The sequence below is a fragment of the Argentina anserina genome, chromosome 5 (genome assembly GCF_933775445.1).
Source record: "Argentina anserina chromosome 5, drPotAnse1.1, whole genome shotgun sequence".
NCBI lineage: Eukaryota > Viridiplantae > Streptophyta > Magnoliopsida > Rosales > Rosaceae > Argentina > Argentina anserina.
Window position 1 is genome coordinate 17921488 of NC_065876.1, and position 14489 is coordinate 17935976.

At 37.2% G+C, this 14489-nt stretch overlaps 2 protein-coding genes across 5 annotated transcripts; one reads left to right on the plus strand and one right to left on the minus strand.

Moving 5' to 3' along the window:
- Positions 1–980: 980 nt before the first annotated feature.
- LOC126794341 (auxin response factor 1) lies at positions 981–9087 on the plus strand. 3 transcript variants are annotated; one of them, XM_050521025.1, is made up of 15 exons: positions 981–1128; positions 1797–1885; positions 2548–2660; positions 3349–3444; positions 3560–3616; positions 3785–3937; positions 4107–4191; positions 4858–4948; positions 5040–5204; positions 5620–5739; positions 5812–5887; positions 7044–7209; positions 7304–7803; positions 8036–8226; positions 8480–9087. In XM_050521025.1, the coding sequence occupies exons 2-15, from the start codon at positions 1840–1842 to the stop codon at positions 8649–8651; spliced, it is 2031 nt and encodes a 676-aa protein (XP_050376982.1). In that variant the 5' UTR covers positions 981–1128; positions 1797–1839; the 3' UTR covers positions 8652–9087. The 3 variants fall into 3 exon arrangements, with proteins under 3 accessions (XP_050376982.1, XP_050376981.1, XP_050376983.1); XM_050521024.1 differs by having other exon boundaries at positions 996–1128; positions 1786–1885; XM_050521026.1 differs by having other exon boundaries at positions 1083–1128; positions 1783–1885.
- Positions 9088–12562: 3475 nt separating this feature from the next.
- On the minus strand, positions 12563–14270 carry LOC126794349 (transcription factor CSA-like). Of its 2 annotated transcripts, none has more exons than XM_050521043.1 (3): positions 13900–14270; positions 13312–13797; positions 12563–13172 (listed from the first exon to the last, which is right to left on the minus strand). In XM_050521043.1, exons 1-3 carry the CDS (start codon positions 14234–14236, stop codon positions 12982–12984), a joined length of 1014 nt encoding a protein of 337 aa, XP_050377000.1. In that variant the 5' UTR covers positions 14237–14270; the 3' UTR covers positions 12563–12981. The 2 variants fall into 2 exon arrangements, with proteins under 2 accessions (XP_050377000.1, XP_050376999.1); XM_050521042.1 differs by having other exon boundaries at positions 12563–13178.
- Between the last annotated feature and the right edge of the window lie 219 nt (positions 14271–14489).

Sequence of the window (14489 nt, forward strand, 5' to 3'; positions counted from 1 at the left end):
AGGCCAAGAATTGTAATTGTCATATCTTTCAATGCTTCATGAAAATATTTTATCAAAGTAATAGGTTTGTCTTCCTTTTTTTTTAATTATAAAATTCTCATGAAATTTTGTTATCATGACAATGTTCATATAATATGTTAAATAATATAATTATAAAAATTATATAGACAAAGCATATGCAATAAATAGAGCATAACACTTAACATGGTTAAATAATTTACAAAACCTAGGCAATTATCGTATTCATGATACATGCCAAATATCATGTATAAATATAATATTTGAAACGAAAAACATAACACTACGATTTAATTACATGCTAAGTAATTAAATTTTAAAAAAATGCAAATCTTCATATCATATAACATGTCACAATATTAGATGCTTACTTTACTCACATAACATATATAAATAATTTATCAAGCTTGTGTAGTAATCGTAAATGACTTTGAGTAATATCATTATGAGTTAAATATAAGTATTTATTTTCTTTAAAACTCAATACCAAATTGAATGTTAGGAACGAGGGAAGTGATAGACAACAACTCCACAGCGATGACCGAGACTTGAATTACTAAGAGTTGGCACTATACTTTTTCAAGATATAAATGAGGATCGCATCATCCAATATTGTCAGAGAAAGAGATATTTATTGTGAATTAACTGGTCAATAAATAAATAAATAAAAGAGGGGGTGGAGAAAATTGAAAGCGACGGGGAAGGAGACAGAAGCTGTAGGGTTTGCAGGGTACGAATGGCATCGCTGTTCTCTAACTTTTATTATTTATTCGCTACGCCCACGCGCGAGATAGCGCGTGCGTACTACGCGCCCCAACCACCTACCCATACCAACCAACCACACACCAAAACGACTGTTCGTGTCTGTTTAAAGCCAACGTAATTTATTTAAAAATTATAATTACAGTAAAAAAAAGAGAGAGAGAGAGAAGAAAACAAAGAGGACTAAGAGAGAGGGGCTGGTGTCGGCTTCAACCAAACACGACCTTATCATCCTAAAACTCTCTCGCTCTCTCTCTCTCTCTTCCTCCTCCGATCTCGCTCGGTCTTCTTCTTCTCACAAACCCTAATTTAGCTCTTTTTCCAGCACGGGCTCTTCTCCGCCGTCAGGTAGCTACACTCTTGTTACTGCTCTCAGTAAAAACCTTTTGTTCTTTTATTTTACATTTCAACTCTTGACCCGGTTGAATCGGGGTTTCTGGGGTTTGACGATTTTGGTCGGGTTCTTGATAGGAAGCATACTTGTGAAAAGAGATCTGCTAGACTTTGTAGTTGCTTTGTCCCAAAATGGCATGCTTTTATTTTTTTATTTTTTTTATGAATAAGTAGAATAGGATATGAATTTGGTGTTGTTGGAGTTTGGAAGTAGTGAGAATTGGAGTTAGATCGCATAGGGTGGAGGATTCGTTTGCATTTATTGCTTTACTGTTATTGCATTTCTGTTATATTTAATTTCAATGTCGAATTTAGTTTAATGAGTGAGATTTGCCCATGTTGCGAAATCCAAGTTAACACCGAAAAGTGTTTTTAAGTTTGGGGGTTTATGTTTACATAATTTGAGGTTTAAAGCTCCAGCTTTGTTTCGCTGTATTTAACCGGCTCTGAGCTGATGTGTAGTTTGCATTTTTAGTTTTAGGCTTTTGGGGTGGCTTTGCATTCATTATGGTTGGTTTCTGATAGGTTTCGTTTAGTTCAGTTTGGTGGGCATTATATATATTGCCACTGTTCCTTGCCTTTGGTTATATATAAATAGCTTGGTGACAGTAGGTGTTTCACAGAGTAAAGCTTCAGTTGTTGGAGGATATTTGGTTTGTTCTTGCTATGGCTCTCTCGTCATCAAGTCATCCCTCAGGAACTTCCCGTCCAGGTTTGAGTTCCCATTTTACGATTATCAATACTGTAATTATGTTATGCTTGCTATTAATAAAGTATATAAAGAAGTGAAATGTTGATTAAGATTACTGAACAGAAAAAGAAACTATCGAATACTATAAAAGGATATCTATGTAACCATGCCTGAGGGTTCAGCACTTTGACTTTCATTCCGTTCATGATGCATCAATGTGGAAACAAATTTTCTTGAGTCATTGCTTTGGTTGGGATTTTGAAGTAATAATCTTATTGATACTATCAAGGACAATAAGGTTTTACGATGGATCTGTTTTAAATTTGCCAAAGAGGGATAGTTCATCCTTTGTCTTTAGATTTTTATGATCACACTGAAGGAGTAGGAGTATGTTGAGTTTTCTTTTACAAGGCCAAATCTCATATAATTGCTCAAATTGAGTTTGTATAGACCCTATACGTTTTTAAACCAAAAACAAAAGACCCTATACGTTAAGAATTCCGTCACTTTTCTTTCTTAAAAAAAAAATAGTTCCCTCGTTTTCTTCTTCTTCTTCAAGCCATATGAATTTTATAAGAGTAAAAAGAAGTTTATGGGATTCTTTCTGCTGTGCCATACTTGATAAAAATGTGTTCGTCTTACTATTGGGGTGTCAAGGCTTATCTTTGTCAACCATTTTTTAGGGACAAGTGATGCTTTGTTTAAGGAGCTATGGCATGCTTGTGCCGGACCCCTTGTCACCCTGCCACGTGAAGGGGAGCGAGTTTATTACTTCCCACAGGGGCACATGGAACAGGTAAGTTGGAATTCTAAGTTTATATCGTTGCACATGTGATTCCATCTTAGTACTTCAATTGTAGGTTTGGTTTGTGGAACATGCTCTGAAATGCTTTTTTCTCAATACTTCCAGTGATGAATTATGAGTAGCATGGGTTCCTGAATAATGTAGATATATCTGTTAAAATGAAAAAAAAAAAGGATCATGGCATTCCTTATGGCATGGAGATAAATTAGTGAGTTAATGGCCAGTCCTCATGTAAAAAGAAAAAAAAAGGCACGATGCATATCCATATTTCTTTTTATATAATTTTACTTGTTTATGTATCCAAATCTCTTTCTGTTTTTAGTAATTTTACAGTATGTTTAACTGGTAAAATGAATCAGAGTTATTTGTGAGTGACTTGTTGGTTACCTGGATTCACGTTTTCCTAAACCTTGTGACCTGAAGTTGAGTTTTATCAGGCTTAGGTTTTTGTCTGATTTTCTTCTTAGAGTATGTTTAACCAATTTGTGTTCTTAAGTTATAATAATAGGGTTTAGGGGTTTGAAATCCGTTGGTGTCTTCCTACAAGTGTCTGTAATTATTCATTTGTAAGTTTCCCTGTATCTGACAATTCTCTATCATCATGAAGTCTAATTCTCCATTTTCTCAGTTATTTTACTTTTCTACCTCACTTTATTTATGTGGGGGTGTCTTATTTCAGCTAGAGGCGTCAATGCATCAGATGTCGGAGCAGCAAATGCCTTCATTTAATCTGCCATCCAAAATTTTATGTAAAGTTGTTAATGTTCAGCTTCGGGTGGGTGCATCATGCTTATTTTTATCTGCTATGGTGGATCTTTTTGCTTGGTGTGGGCCAGAACTTGGCCCAGTTGCAATATTTTAGTTATATGATTGGCTCTTAACCTGTGTAGGCTGAACCAGAAACTGACGAAGTTTATGCGCAAGTTACTCTGCTACCAGAAACTGATGTGAGTTATCTCTTCTTCCAAATAAGTGTAACCCGTAACTGTATTAGTCATTTGTGGTGAAAGACTGAAAGTATGTCCTTCGTAGTTACATCTTGTATTAAACGTAATTGATTCCAACCGATTCTATGTTGCCCTCTTTGGTTTAATTTTATAACCTTAATGAATCAGCAAAGCGAGGTAACAAGCCCAGATCCTCCTCTCCATGAAACTGCACGATGTACAGTCCATTCATTTTGCAAGACACTTACTGCTTCTGACACTAGCACACATGGAGGATTCTCTGTCCTTCGGAGGCATGCTGATGATTGTCTGCCACCACTGGTGAGCTTCATATATCTTTTCAATTATTAATATTTAATCAAGTTAACATTCTACCTCAGTTAGGTACTTTATATATACATGTTTGTGTGTATACATCTCTCTCTTCTGTGGTTTGGTTGCTCATCTCTCTTTGGCTAGCCTAAATTAAAGTTTTTTGTATGTTTGTTAGGATATGTCTCAGCAGCCCCCTTGGCAAGAACTAGTTGCAACTGATCTGCATGGAAATGAATGGCATTTTCGGCATATATTTCGAGGTTGATTGCTTTTTAATTTATGTTTTAAATGGTTATGAACATTCTGTTTATCTTGGAATATTTCTATGCTTGTGTTAGTATTTCTGTCAAAAACACTATTAAGTGATTGTTTTTAATCCAAAAAATAAACACCACATGGATTTATCCCGTGATCAGTGCAGAGTAGACATTTAAGTGATTTGTATTTCTTGTCCTACATCACGTCGTATGTAGTATCTTCCATTATAGCCTCTTCCCCTGGTGTGAGGAATCTGGGAAACGCTTCTCTTCCTTGTGTTTATTCTTTTCCAATGTTTACCACATTGTATGTATCTCTTCATTATCATGTCAAGTTAGTCCTCAATAAGTACCATGGGAAATAAATACCTACTGGTGTCCTATCATCCTAGTGACTTTTATATGCCAGACTTTCTGCTTTCTGGTTGGGATGTTGCATATTTGAAATGATTTGTCATTATTTCTTGGTTTAGCCTTATTTATGTATCTAATGTACTTATTTATTTCTGAAGACCGTCCTGTTTCATTCTAGCATGCATATCACATCCACATGTCATTTTGCCCAGGGTTTTGAGATATTATGCCTGCCTAACCTTAGATTTATGTCTATTTTTTCAGTTTGTTAGTGTTACTAAAATTATTTATTCCATCTCTTAAAAAACAATCCAGGGCAACCTAGGCGTCACTTGCTTACAACTGGGTGGAGCGTTTTTGTCAGTTCCAAAAAATTAGTAGCTGGTGACGCGTTTATATTCCTAAGGCAAGTCTGTAAATGAGGAAGAGTATTTGTTTTACTTTTATTACTTGAAAAGATTCACATTGTTTGTTTATGCATATCATGTATGTTCCAGAGGTGAGACTGGAGAGCTGCGTGTTGGTGTCAGGAGACTCATGAGACAGGCAAGCAATATGCCGTCTTCTGTTATTTCTAGCCACAGTATGCATCTTGGGGTCCTAGCTACTGCATCTCATGCCATTGCAACTGGGACACTATTTTCGGTCTTCTACAAGCCAAGGTCTTGCCTCTTTTACATATGAAGGCTGTTCATTTTTTATATGTTTTAGTTGTACTTATAATATAACTATAGTTTCTTCCCAGACTGTTGTATTTATTTGATAAATTTTCTTTATATGATATGTATTTTTATATTTTTATATATCATATCACAAAATTTGTGTATATATGTATTAGTGGTTTCTTTGGTTGGTATGTCTAGTTAGAATTGGTCTGTTACTGCCGACATGAAATGTTCCTTTATAGTCTATTAGTCTTGTTGAGAAGTTAGACATCTCTAGATAGGGTTGTTGCATTACCAAATAATCAAATCCCATTGCTTGCACACTGCTTTTTATTTCCATTTTTTTTTCTTTTTGTATTTCTCATATGTACATGCTTAAAGTAAAATATTTATTTTGTCTTCATTTGTGCAGAACAAGTCGATCTGAGTTCCTTGTAAGCATCAACAAGTACCTTGAAGCTCGCAGTCATAAACTTTCTGTCGGTATGAGGTTTAAAATGAGATTTGAGGGTGAGGAAGTTCCTGAAAGAAGGTATGTTTAAATGCATAGTTATTCTGTAAAATTTTGCACTAGCTTTTACTGACCTAAATTACTGAACTGCAGGTTCAGTGGCACAATTGTTGGTGTCGGAGATAATACATCACCTGGATGGTCAAATTCTGAGTGGCGATCACTAAAGGTTCTATCTTTTTTTTTTCTTTGTCTTTTTTATGATGATCCTATTTGGTGTTGACCAGTTTCAACAACATATTTTCAATGGTGATACTTGGAAGTACAAGTAATGCCAGATTAAAGTATACTTTCAATAGAAATTAGAATTATATTCCTTTTTAAATGAAGAGGGATAACATAAGACAATTTAAAGAAAACTTTAATTTCTGGTGTGTACGCGTGTTGTGTGTATGTGCTTGTGAGGGTCCTGGGCATGTTAAAGTAGTTTCTTTAATTTTTAGCTTCCAGTACATGTGGAGCATGCATCAATTGAAGGCACGTAACTTCCAAAACTAGGTTATCTAAGTTAAAGTATATTCCCTCTCAAGTCAATGTGGCTTTATGTTTCCTAATTATCAGTTGAAGTTTTGGGAATGTTGAAGTTGAAGACGAATTACTTGTTGGAGTCTAAATTATGGAAAGTGCTATAAACAAACACTTAGAAGTACAACTCATTGCAGTCGAATCGCTGGGTTATATGAATTTTAGGTTTGCACTAGCGTCATTCCCACACGTTATCAGTAGAAAAATGTGGATTTCTGTCACCACCATCTTTCATTGTGTTATATGAATTTTGTTATAGGATAATTTTTCAAATAATCTATAATATAAAGGATAATTTAGGCCATCCACAATTGGGTAAGCTTTTTTGGCTTGGGTTTATAGTAGTTGAGATGGGTTGCTTATTGTTTTATGTATGAAGAGTGACTTATGTGGACTTTTCATTAACACCTGTGTAAACATCCATTATCAAATGGGGAACAAGTGCCTTTAATTGTATATTTTATTATTTTTAATTATTTCCTTACTCTGATGAGCATTTTATACGTAGTTTCCACTTGCGTTTACTTTCTGTTTTAGTTGTGTTTCATTTGAAATTACACTTCCATCAAGCTTTATGGCTTAGTTTGGATTTGAAGTGGAAAAGCTCAAATTTAGAAAAACTGAGTTTTAAATAAGTAATGTCCACTTGCTTTTTAAAATCGTGATTATTTAAACTAAATTTCGCTACTAAGCATCTTATAAAAACTTACCAAACAGAGAATCAACTTATAATGGTAATTATAAGTGCTCATTTTGCTCAAATCTCAATACCAAACTAAGCCTGTATTGCTTTTTTCCAGGTCCAGTGGGATGAACCCTCATCTATACTGCGGCCTGATAGAGTCTCACCTTGGGAATTGGAGCCACTCGTAGCGACTACTCCACAAAACCCCCAACCTGCCCTGAGAAACAAGCGGGCCCGAGCTCCTGTTTTACCTTCTTCATTGCCAGATCTCTCTGCAATGGGTATGATTCTTTTTCTCAATTATATGTCATTGGCATTCTGTCTCCATGTAAACCTTTGATTCAAAATTAGTTCTTTATGATCTTTGGGTATCAGGTGAGTGGAAATCCCAAATAGAACCTCCTTCCACTTTCTCTTATAATGACCCACAGCGTGGTCGAGACCTCTATCCATCACCCAAGTATAGTACCGCTTCGAAAGCCACCAATTCTCTATGTTTTACGGGCAATAATTCTCTAGCCACTGTTTCTGGGAATCCAATGTTTTGGTCCAATCGAGTTGAAGGTGTAACAGAGTCTTTTTCACCCGTTATGAAAGATTCAGTGGAAAGGAGACAAAACACTGGGAATGGCTATAGGCTATTTGGAATTCAGTTGCTTGACAACTCTAATGCAGAAGAGACTTCACCCATGGTAGTGCCTGGAAAGCTCGGGGATGTTCAACTAATTTCTTCATTTGATGCTGAATCTGACCAACACTCAGAACCATCAAATATCAACCGATCTGACCTTCCTTCAGGAAGTTGTGACGCTGAGAAATCATCCCTCAGATCACCTCAGGAATTGCAAAGTAGGCAAATTCGGAGTTGCACAAAGGTAGTCTATCTCCCTTTGGCCCCCAATTATATAATTTGTCTTTAACCTTTGGGGGAAATTTATGGTTTATTATGCTATGTGCGATTTTTGTCTGTATTTGAGAAGGTTATTGGACCAAATGAAATCCTATTAAAAGTAATTGATCATGTTCCGTGACTTTTATCCTTTTGAGAAGAAATTTGGGTTTTATTGGTCAAGATGTGATGTCTTTGTCTCTCTGGTTTCCTCTTAGGTTCATATGCAAGGGATTGCAGTTGGAAGAGCCGTAGATTTGACTCGGTTTGAGGGATATGAAGACCTGCTTAAGAAACTGGAAGAGATGTTTGATATTGAAGGTGAGCTGAGTGGATCTACCAAGAAATGGCAAGTTGTCTACACTGATGATGAGGATGACATGATGATGGTTGGGGATGATCCATGGAAGTAAGTGATCCAGCCAACCCTAAAATTTTTAATTTCAATCTCACACCAAGAAATGAATTCTCAAGTAATTATTGCCATTGGTGATTTTAAAGCGCTACCTAATGAGTAGATGGTTTATTTCTCCTCGCTGCAAGTACTTAGGTTACTGAATCTATTTTTTGAAGAAAAATTACCAACTTTGTCTGTCCCATGGCTGTTAAAATGAATCTAATAGTTGCAGTGTGCTAATTTTGTAAAATCTGTGTTCTTGTAGTGAGTTCTGCCGAATGGTAAGGAAGATTTTTATCTATACAGCTGAGGAAGTGAAGAGGTTGTCCCCCAAGATAAAACTTCCAGTAGGTGGAGAGGCTAAACAAGGCAAGCCCGATTGTGAAGCAGCTATTAACACGGAAGACCACTCATCTATCGTGGAGCCGGCATATTAATATATGCCAGCACAGAGCTAGCTATATGAAGAGCATGGAAAGGAAGAATTACCAGAAGAAACTGAAATCAAAAGAATAGAACATGGCTCACCTGAGAATGTCTGCTCGGATGATGCTTTTATAAACAAGGTAGTCAACCAGGATAACTGGTACAGTTTTCCAACATGTTGAAATGGAGGGAGTGCAATTTGCAGTGGCAAGCAGCGTACTGTTGTTTTTCTTGTGAAATAGTCTAGTTTAGTGTATCCACGAGGATCTCATGGTGGTTGGTTCAAAGGGCGCGTGTAGCTACCAAAGTTTTTCCTGGCATTCCTGCTGTGTATGAAATGTGCGATAATGTTCTTCATCCTTTGATGTTGTACTTTTGTTCGAAATCAAAGACAAGGTGTATTGAGCCGTCGTACATAAATATATAGCCTTCTTTCTCTTGCTTACAAATGCATTCGGTAGTCTGTAACCTTATACGGTGCCTGATGGCTGAGGTCAGATACATGAGAAAATCTCACAACTCTGCTATTTTTTGGCCTACACACTATCGAGCCTGACCCCAGCCTTGTGAGAGATTCTCTTTGTTTTGTTGCAAACTCTGATTTTGAAGACTAAAATCCTGCATCAACTGGCTGCAGTGATAATGTGATGGTGTTGAAGTGTGGACTTGTGTTAAATCTACCCGCCGAAGTTTCATTTCATTATATTTTTAAGAGAGAATGTCTCATAAGAATATTTCTCATTCAAGATCACATCACTGAGATGCTCCACAAGCACATTGCATGACGTAGGGCTCGTCAACGGGCCGGGCCCGGCACATGAGTGGTGATCGAAATAGATGCTTACAAATTCTAGTTTCGAAATATTGTCGATCGACACCACTAGATGTAATCAATATATATATATATTTAGGGATCCTGTAAAAATTTCATCCGTTTTGAACATGGTTTGACCGTCCGTATCAACGGTCAATAAAAAAAGAAGTGTTTTGACATGATAAAACCTCATTGACCGGGGCTTTACTAAATGAGTTTCCTTGTTGCGACCACGCACGATCGATGGCAAAATTAGGTTATTCAAATATGTAAACAGCTTTCTGCATTTGCTTCTTGGTAATAAGTCCCCTTATGACATATTAGTGTTGTTTTTGGTTTACCGGAAATTTCGACAGTCAAACGGGGCCCGAATTGGATGAAATTTAAAATGGTCACTAAATATATATACCGATCACATTGGATGGTGTAGATCGATTCAGAGAAGTTTCATTCATATAGTCGCTTCATAATGAGATAGTTTTATTATAAACCTAATATAAAGGTTATGATACATTAGTGGACACTTCGGTAATCGATAACTGCAGTTTGAAATATGGTCGATCGACACCAGTAGATATGATCAGTATATATATTTAGGGAACCCATAAATATTTCGTCAGTTTTGGATATGGTATAACCGTTCATACAAACGATCAACTAAAAAAAATTATGTGATTTCAGATATGTAAACGGCTTTCGGCGTTCGTATATTTGTAATAGGTCATCCCTTAGGGCATATTAGTGGTGTTTTTGATTTACAGAAAATTCCGACGGTCAAACGAGGTCCGAATTGGATAAAATTCTTACATGGTCACTAAATATATATACCGATCACATCGGCTGTGTCGATTAATCCCGAGAACTTTCCTTCATATAGTTGCTTTTATAATGCGATAATTTTATTCTAAACCTAATATAAAGGTTATGATACATTAGTGGCCACTAAGTCGATCGCCAACTCTAGTTTGAAATATTGTCGATCGACACTAGCAGATGTGATCGGTATATATATTTAGGGACCCTGTAAAAATTTCGTCTGTTTTGGACATGGTTTGACCGTTCGTACCTAAAGTCAACCAAAAAAGAGGCGTTTTGACATATTGAAACACCATTGGCTGAGGATTTGCTAAATGGGTTTCCTCAATGCGACCGCGCACGATAGGTAACAAAAATTAGGTGATTTCATATTTGCAAACGGTTTTCGGCGTTCACATCTTTTGTAATGGATCCTCCCTTAGAGCATATTAATGGTGTTTTCGGTTTATCAGAAATTCTGACGGTCAAACGAGGTCCGAATTGGATGAAATTTTTACAGGATCACGAAATATATATTTCGATCACATTGGCTATTGTCAATCGATTCCGAGAAGTTTTTTTCTTATAGTTGTTTCATAATGCGATAGTTTTATTATAAACCAAATATAAAGGTTATGATATATTAGTGGACACTTCGGTGATTGATAACTCCAATTCCAAATATGGTCGATCGATACCAGCAGATGTGATCAGTATATATATTTAGGGAACCTTTAAAAAATTCGTCAGTTTTGGAAATTGTTTGATGTTCTGTATCTACAGTGAACTAAAAAGGAAGCATTTTGACATATTAAAATCACCATTGACCGAGATTTTGCCAAATGGGTTCCTTGGTGTGACCGCACATAATCAGTAACAAAAATTAGGTGATTTCAGATATGCAAACGGTTTTCGGTGTTCGCATTTTGGTAATGGGTTTTCCTTTATGTATGTATAATATTTTATTATTTGGCGGGGTTTTACGGGACGGGCCTTGCAGACTTTTGGAGAGCCGGGCCGGGCCGGGTTTCAATCCTCTAATCTAAGCCCGACCATCTACCCACGGAAGCGGGCTTTGGCGGGTTTTCTCGCGGGCCGGGTCGGGTAAAAGCCCACCGGGCTTACCGGCCTCCGCCCGCTTTTCGGATTTGCAGGCTAAATGATGAGGCCTAGCATGACATACTACTTTTCAAATTTTTTTTTATTTTTAATAAAGGCTTATAAGACTACCTTCAATCCTGCATTAATGAAACTGTCGAATACAAGGGGGGACGTGAAGCATAAACTCCTGATTACAAAAGACCTGAAATAATATCAAAAGTCTCTACAAACAAGTACCTAACAAAGCACCAACTAGCAAAGAACACAACTCCAATGACGACTTTATTTGCTTGTAAACAGTGGTGACATAAGTGAGAGCACAGTAGATATGTACCGTTTAAAACGATGAAACATCATTTACATATCCTAATGTCAAATAAAATATCTCCACAACCATGTTGCCGCCAGAATAACCCGACAACACTTAGTCTCATCTTACTGCTAGGAGGAAGCACCCATTAACAAATAAGCGACATCTACCTAGAGCAAAAAAGGCACACAAGGTGCATATATCGACCCATTTTGCCCTACCATAAAGCGATAGGGTATTATTAGCGACATAAAGTCGCATCATAGAAAAACTAAATAAGTTTTAACTGAAATAAAATAAAAAAATTGATGACCAAAGCCCAAACCCAGGCACAAACCCAGGCCCAAGCCTTATTTCCAACAGGCCCAACCCAACCTAGCAGAGAGGATGATTCACCCTTCAAAAATAGAAGATAATATGAATTAAGGAGCTGAATCACGCTTGATATAAGATCAAAATGGTGGCATGTTGCTTCCACCTACAATGCACGACTGCATAAGTTGGATGCATATACGAGTCTAAAGATCTAAATGCGGAGCATTGGAAGCCATGACTCAAACAAAAATAATACACACAAACAAGTTAACTAAAGACCAAGACATGAAAAAAAAAGAAAAGAAGAAAAAAAGATGAGATGGAAACAATATATTAGAGAAATTCAGTAAATCCGATTCCAGCAACGGAGTCAAAAATGATTTTTGACTAAAACTAGCTATACCTGGGCTAAAGTTGGCCTAGCGTCAACTTATAATTTTTCGCCTTTACCAAGACCGTAATATATAATTAATTACTAGGACAAATAATAATACTACAAAAAATGAAATAGAAACCAATACACACAAGAGACATGAATGATGTCAATTTGAAATGCTAAGCAGTTGAATCTAAAAACCGTAGTCAAGAAATGTGGGCAGCTTCACTTCATTCATATATACAACAAGCGCATTACATGATACAACAAACAGTAGTTCATGAGAAGCAACAATGTCTTTGGAATTTCCCCATGTAACACAAGACTCATCAGTGACTCTGTTGCTTTGCAAAATTCCAAAAACGGTTTTCAGAATTATTTTCAACCTCATAGCTAACTTTTTCACTCACACTAGTCTAGATTTCTCCTATTCTTTTTCATCCAAGTAGCTTAGCTAGCTATTTTTACCACTAGATTTCTTCTTCTCCTTTTGCCTTCCAATGGAAACTAACTGTACATCAAGACTGTGGACATGATCACCCCCCACTTTTTCCGCATCACACAAGAACCATGGTGGTGTCCTTTCTAAGTTGAGCACTTCCTTGCACATTTTTGCCAAATTTCTTTGTTTTAAGTAGAGCCTACTCCAAGGAAATCAATGAATGGCATCGCACTCGTCTTGTCATTATGATCTTCTCCAGACATGGAAGAAACATTATTGTTGCTGGTCTTATAGGTGGTAAGAATTGATTCATCTCCGGAAATTTCAGAGTTTGAATCTGATGACTGACCATTCTTACTGCCCTTAATCCTGCCAGAGTCTTCAACTATAATATACAACAATAAGTAGCAAAGTTTTGTTAAGATCAAGAACAAACGAAACTATCAAAGAGCAAGAACATAAATAGTATGCATTTGATTATGTCATATATGTGACTCGGAGTGGTTTAAGAAACATACCCAGCTGTGATCCAAAGGTTTTGTATTGCTGAAATGGATTGTTGTTCTTGAAAAAGCTGGGCATCAGTGGACTATTTGAGGGAGTGAGGGAGAGATGAGTAGTACATGTTGAGGCAGAGGCTGCAGAGCCAGATTCATCGTTACTGGTGTTGATTGAGATTGTTGAACGATCACTAGAGGCATTATTCTTAGTCCCATTTTCTTGATCTTCATCATCATGAGGAATCATGATAGGCTGAGAAGCAGAAGAGGGCCTTCTCCTCTTGTAAACGTTGGATTCCTCTCTGTGCTTTCTAGCCATGATGACATGCCAATGGTTCTTGACAGCATTATCAGTCCTTCCAGGGAAGAGCCTTGCAATCATGGCCCATTTGTTGCCGTAGAGTCTATGAGCAGATAGAAGCCTCTCTTCTTCTTCCTCACTGAAAGCCCTTCTGTTGATCCTTGGATCTAGCTGGTTAAACCATCTCAGTCTGCAACTTTTCCCTACACCCAAGAGCACAATTAGTCTCACATCAGCATACATATCCAAAAATCAAAACAAAACTGCAACTTGAACATGAAACTAGATTCATTGTCTCTATTTACCTGATCTACCATCAAGGTGCTCAGCAATCAAGTTCCAGTTTTGAGGACCAAACTGGGCCACAAGTTGTTTGAGTTTGGAGTCTTCAGCTGGCCTCCAATGGCCTCTAACACAAAGCTTAGTTTTCCCATGCCCAGCAGCAAGGCCCTGTACAACATCTTCCCGATCAGATTCGTCTCCAGCAAGACTAGGAGCCATGGTGCTCTTTCTCTTTCTGTCATGAACACCAATACCATAACCCATTTCAGAATCAGCCACGACTCTAACAATGGTGCTTGAGAGACACAGCTGAGACGGCATATAGTTCAAATCTTGACGATAACTAGAGTCAGTCATCATCTGGGGTTGTTGTTGATGAGGACCCTTTAGTTCACACACACGCACTCACACCAGAAAAACCAAACCCCCGAAACCCAACATGAACAAGCAAAATGGATCAGAAGCTAACTCTAAACTGGGTATACATACTTGCAGACACAACTAGAGCAATGGCAACAATAAACAAGCTAGGGGTGTTGGTTTTCTGCTAGCTAGCTACAGTAGTAAACTACGCAGAAGAACAGAAGGAGCTTATATAATGGGTTTAGTTCAG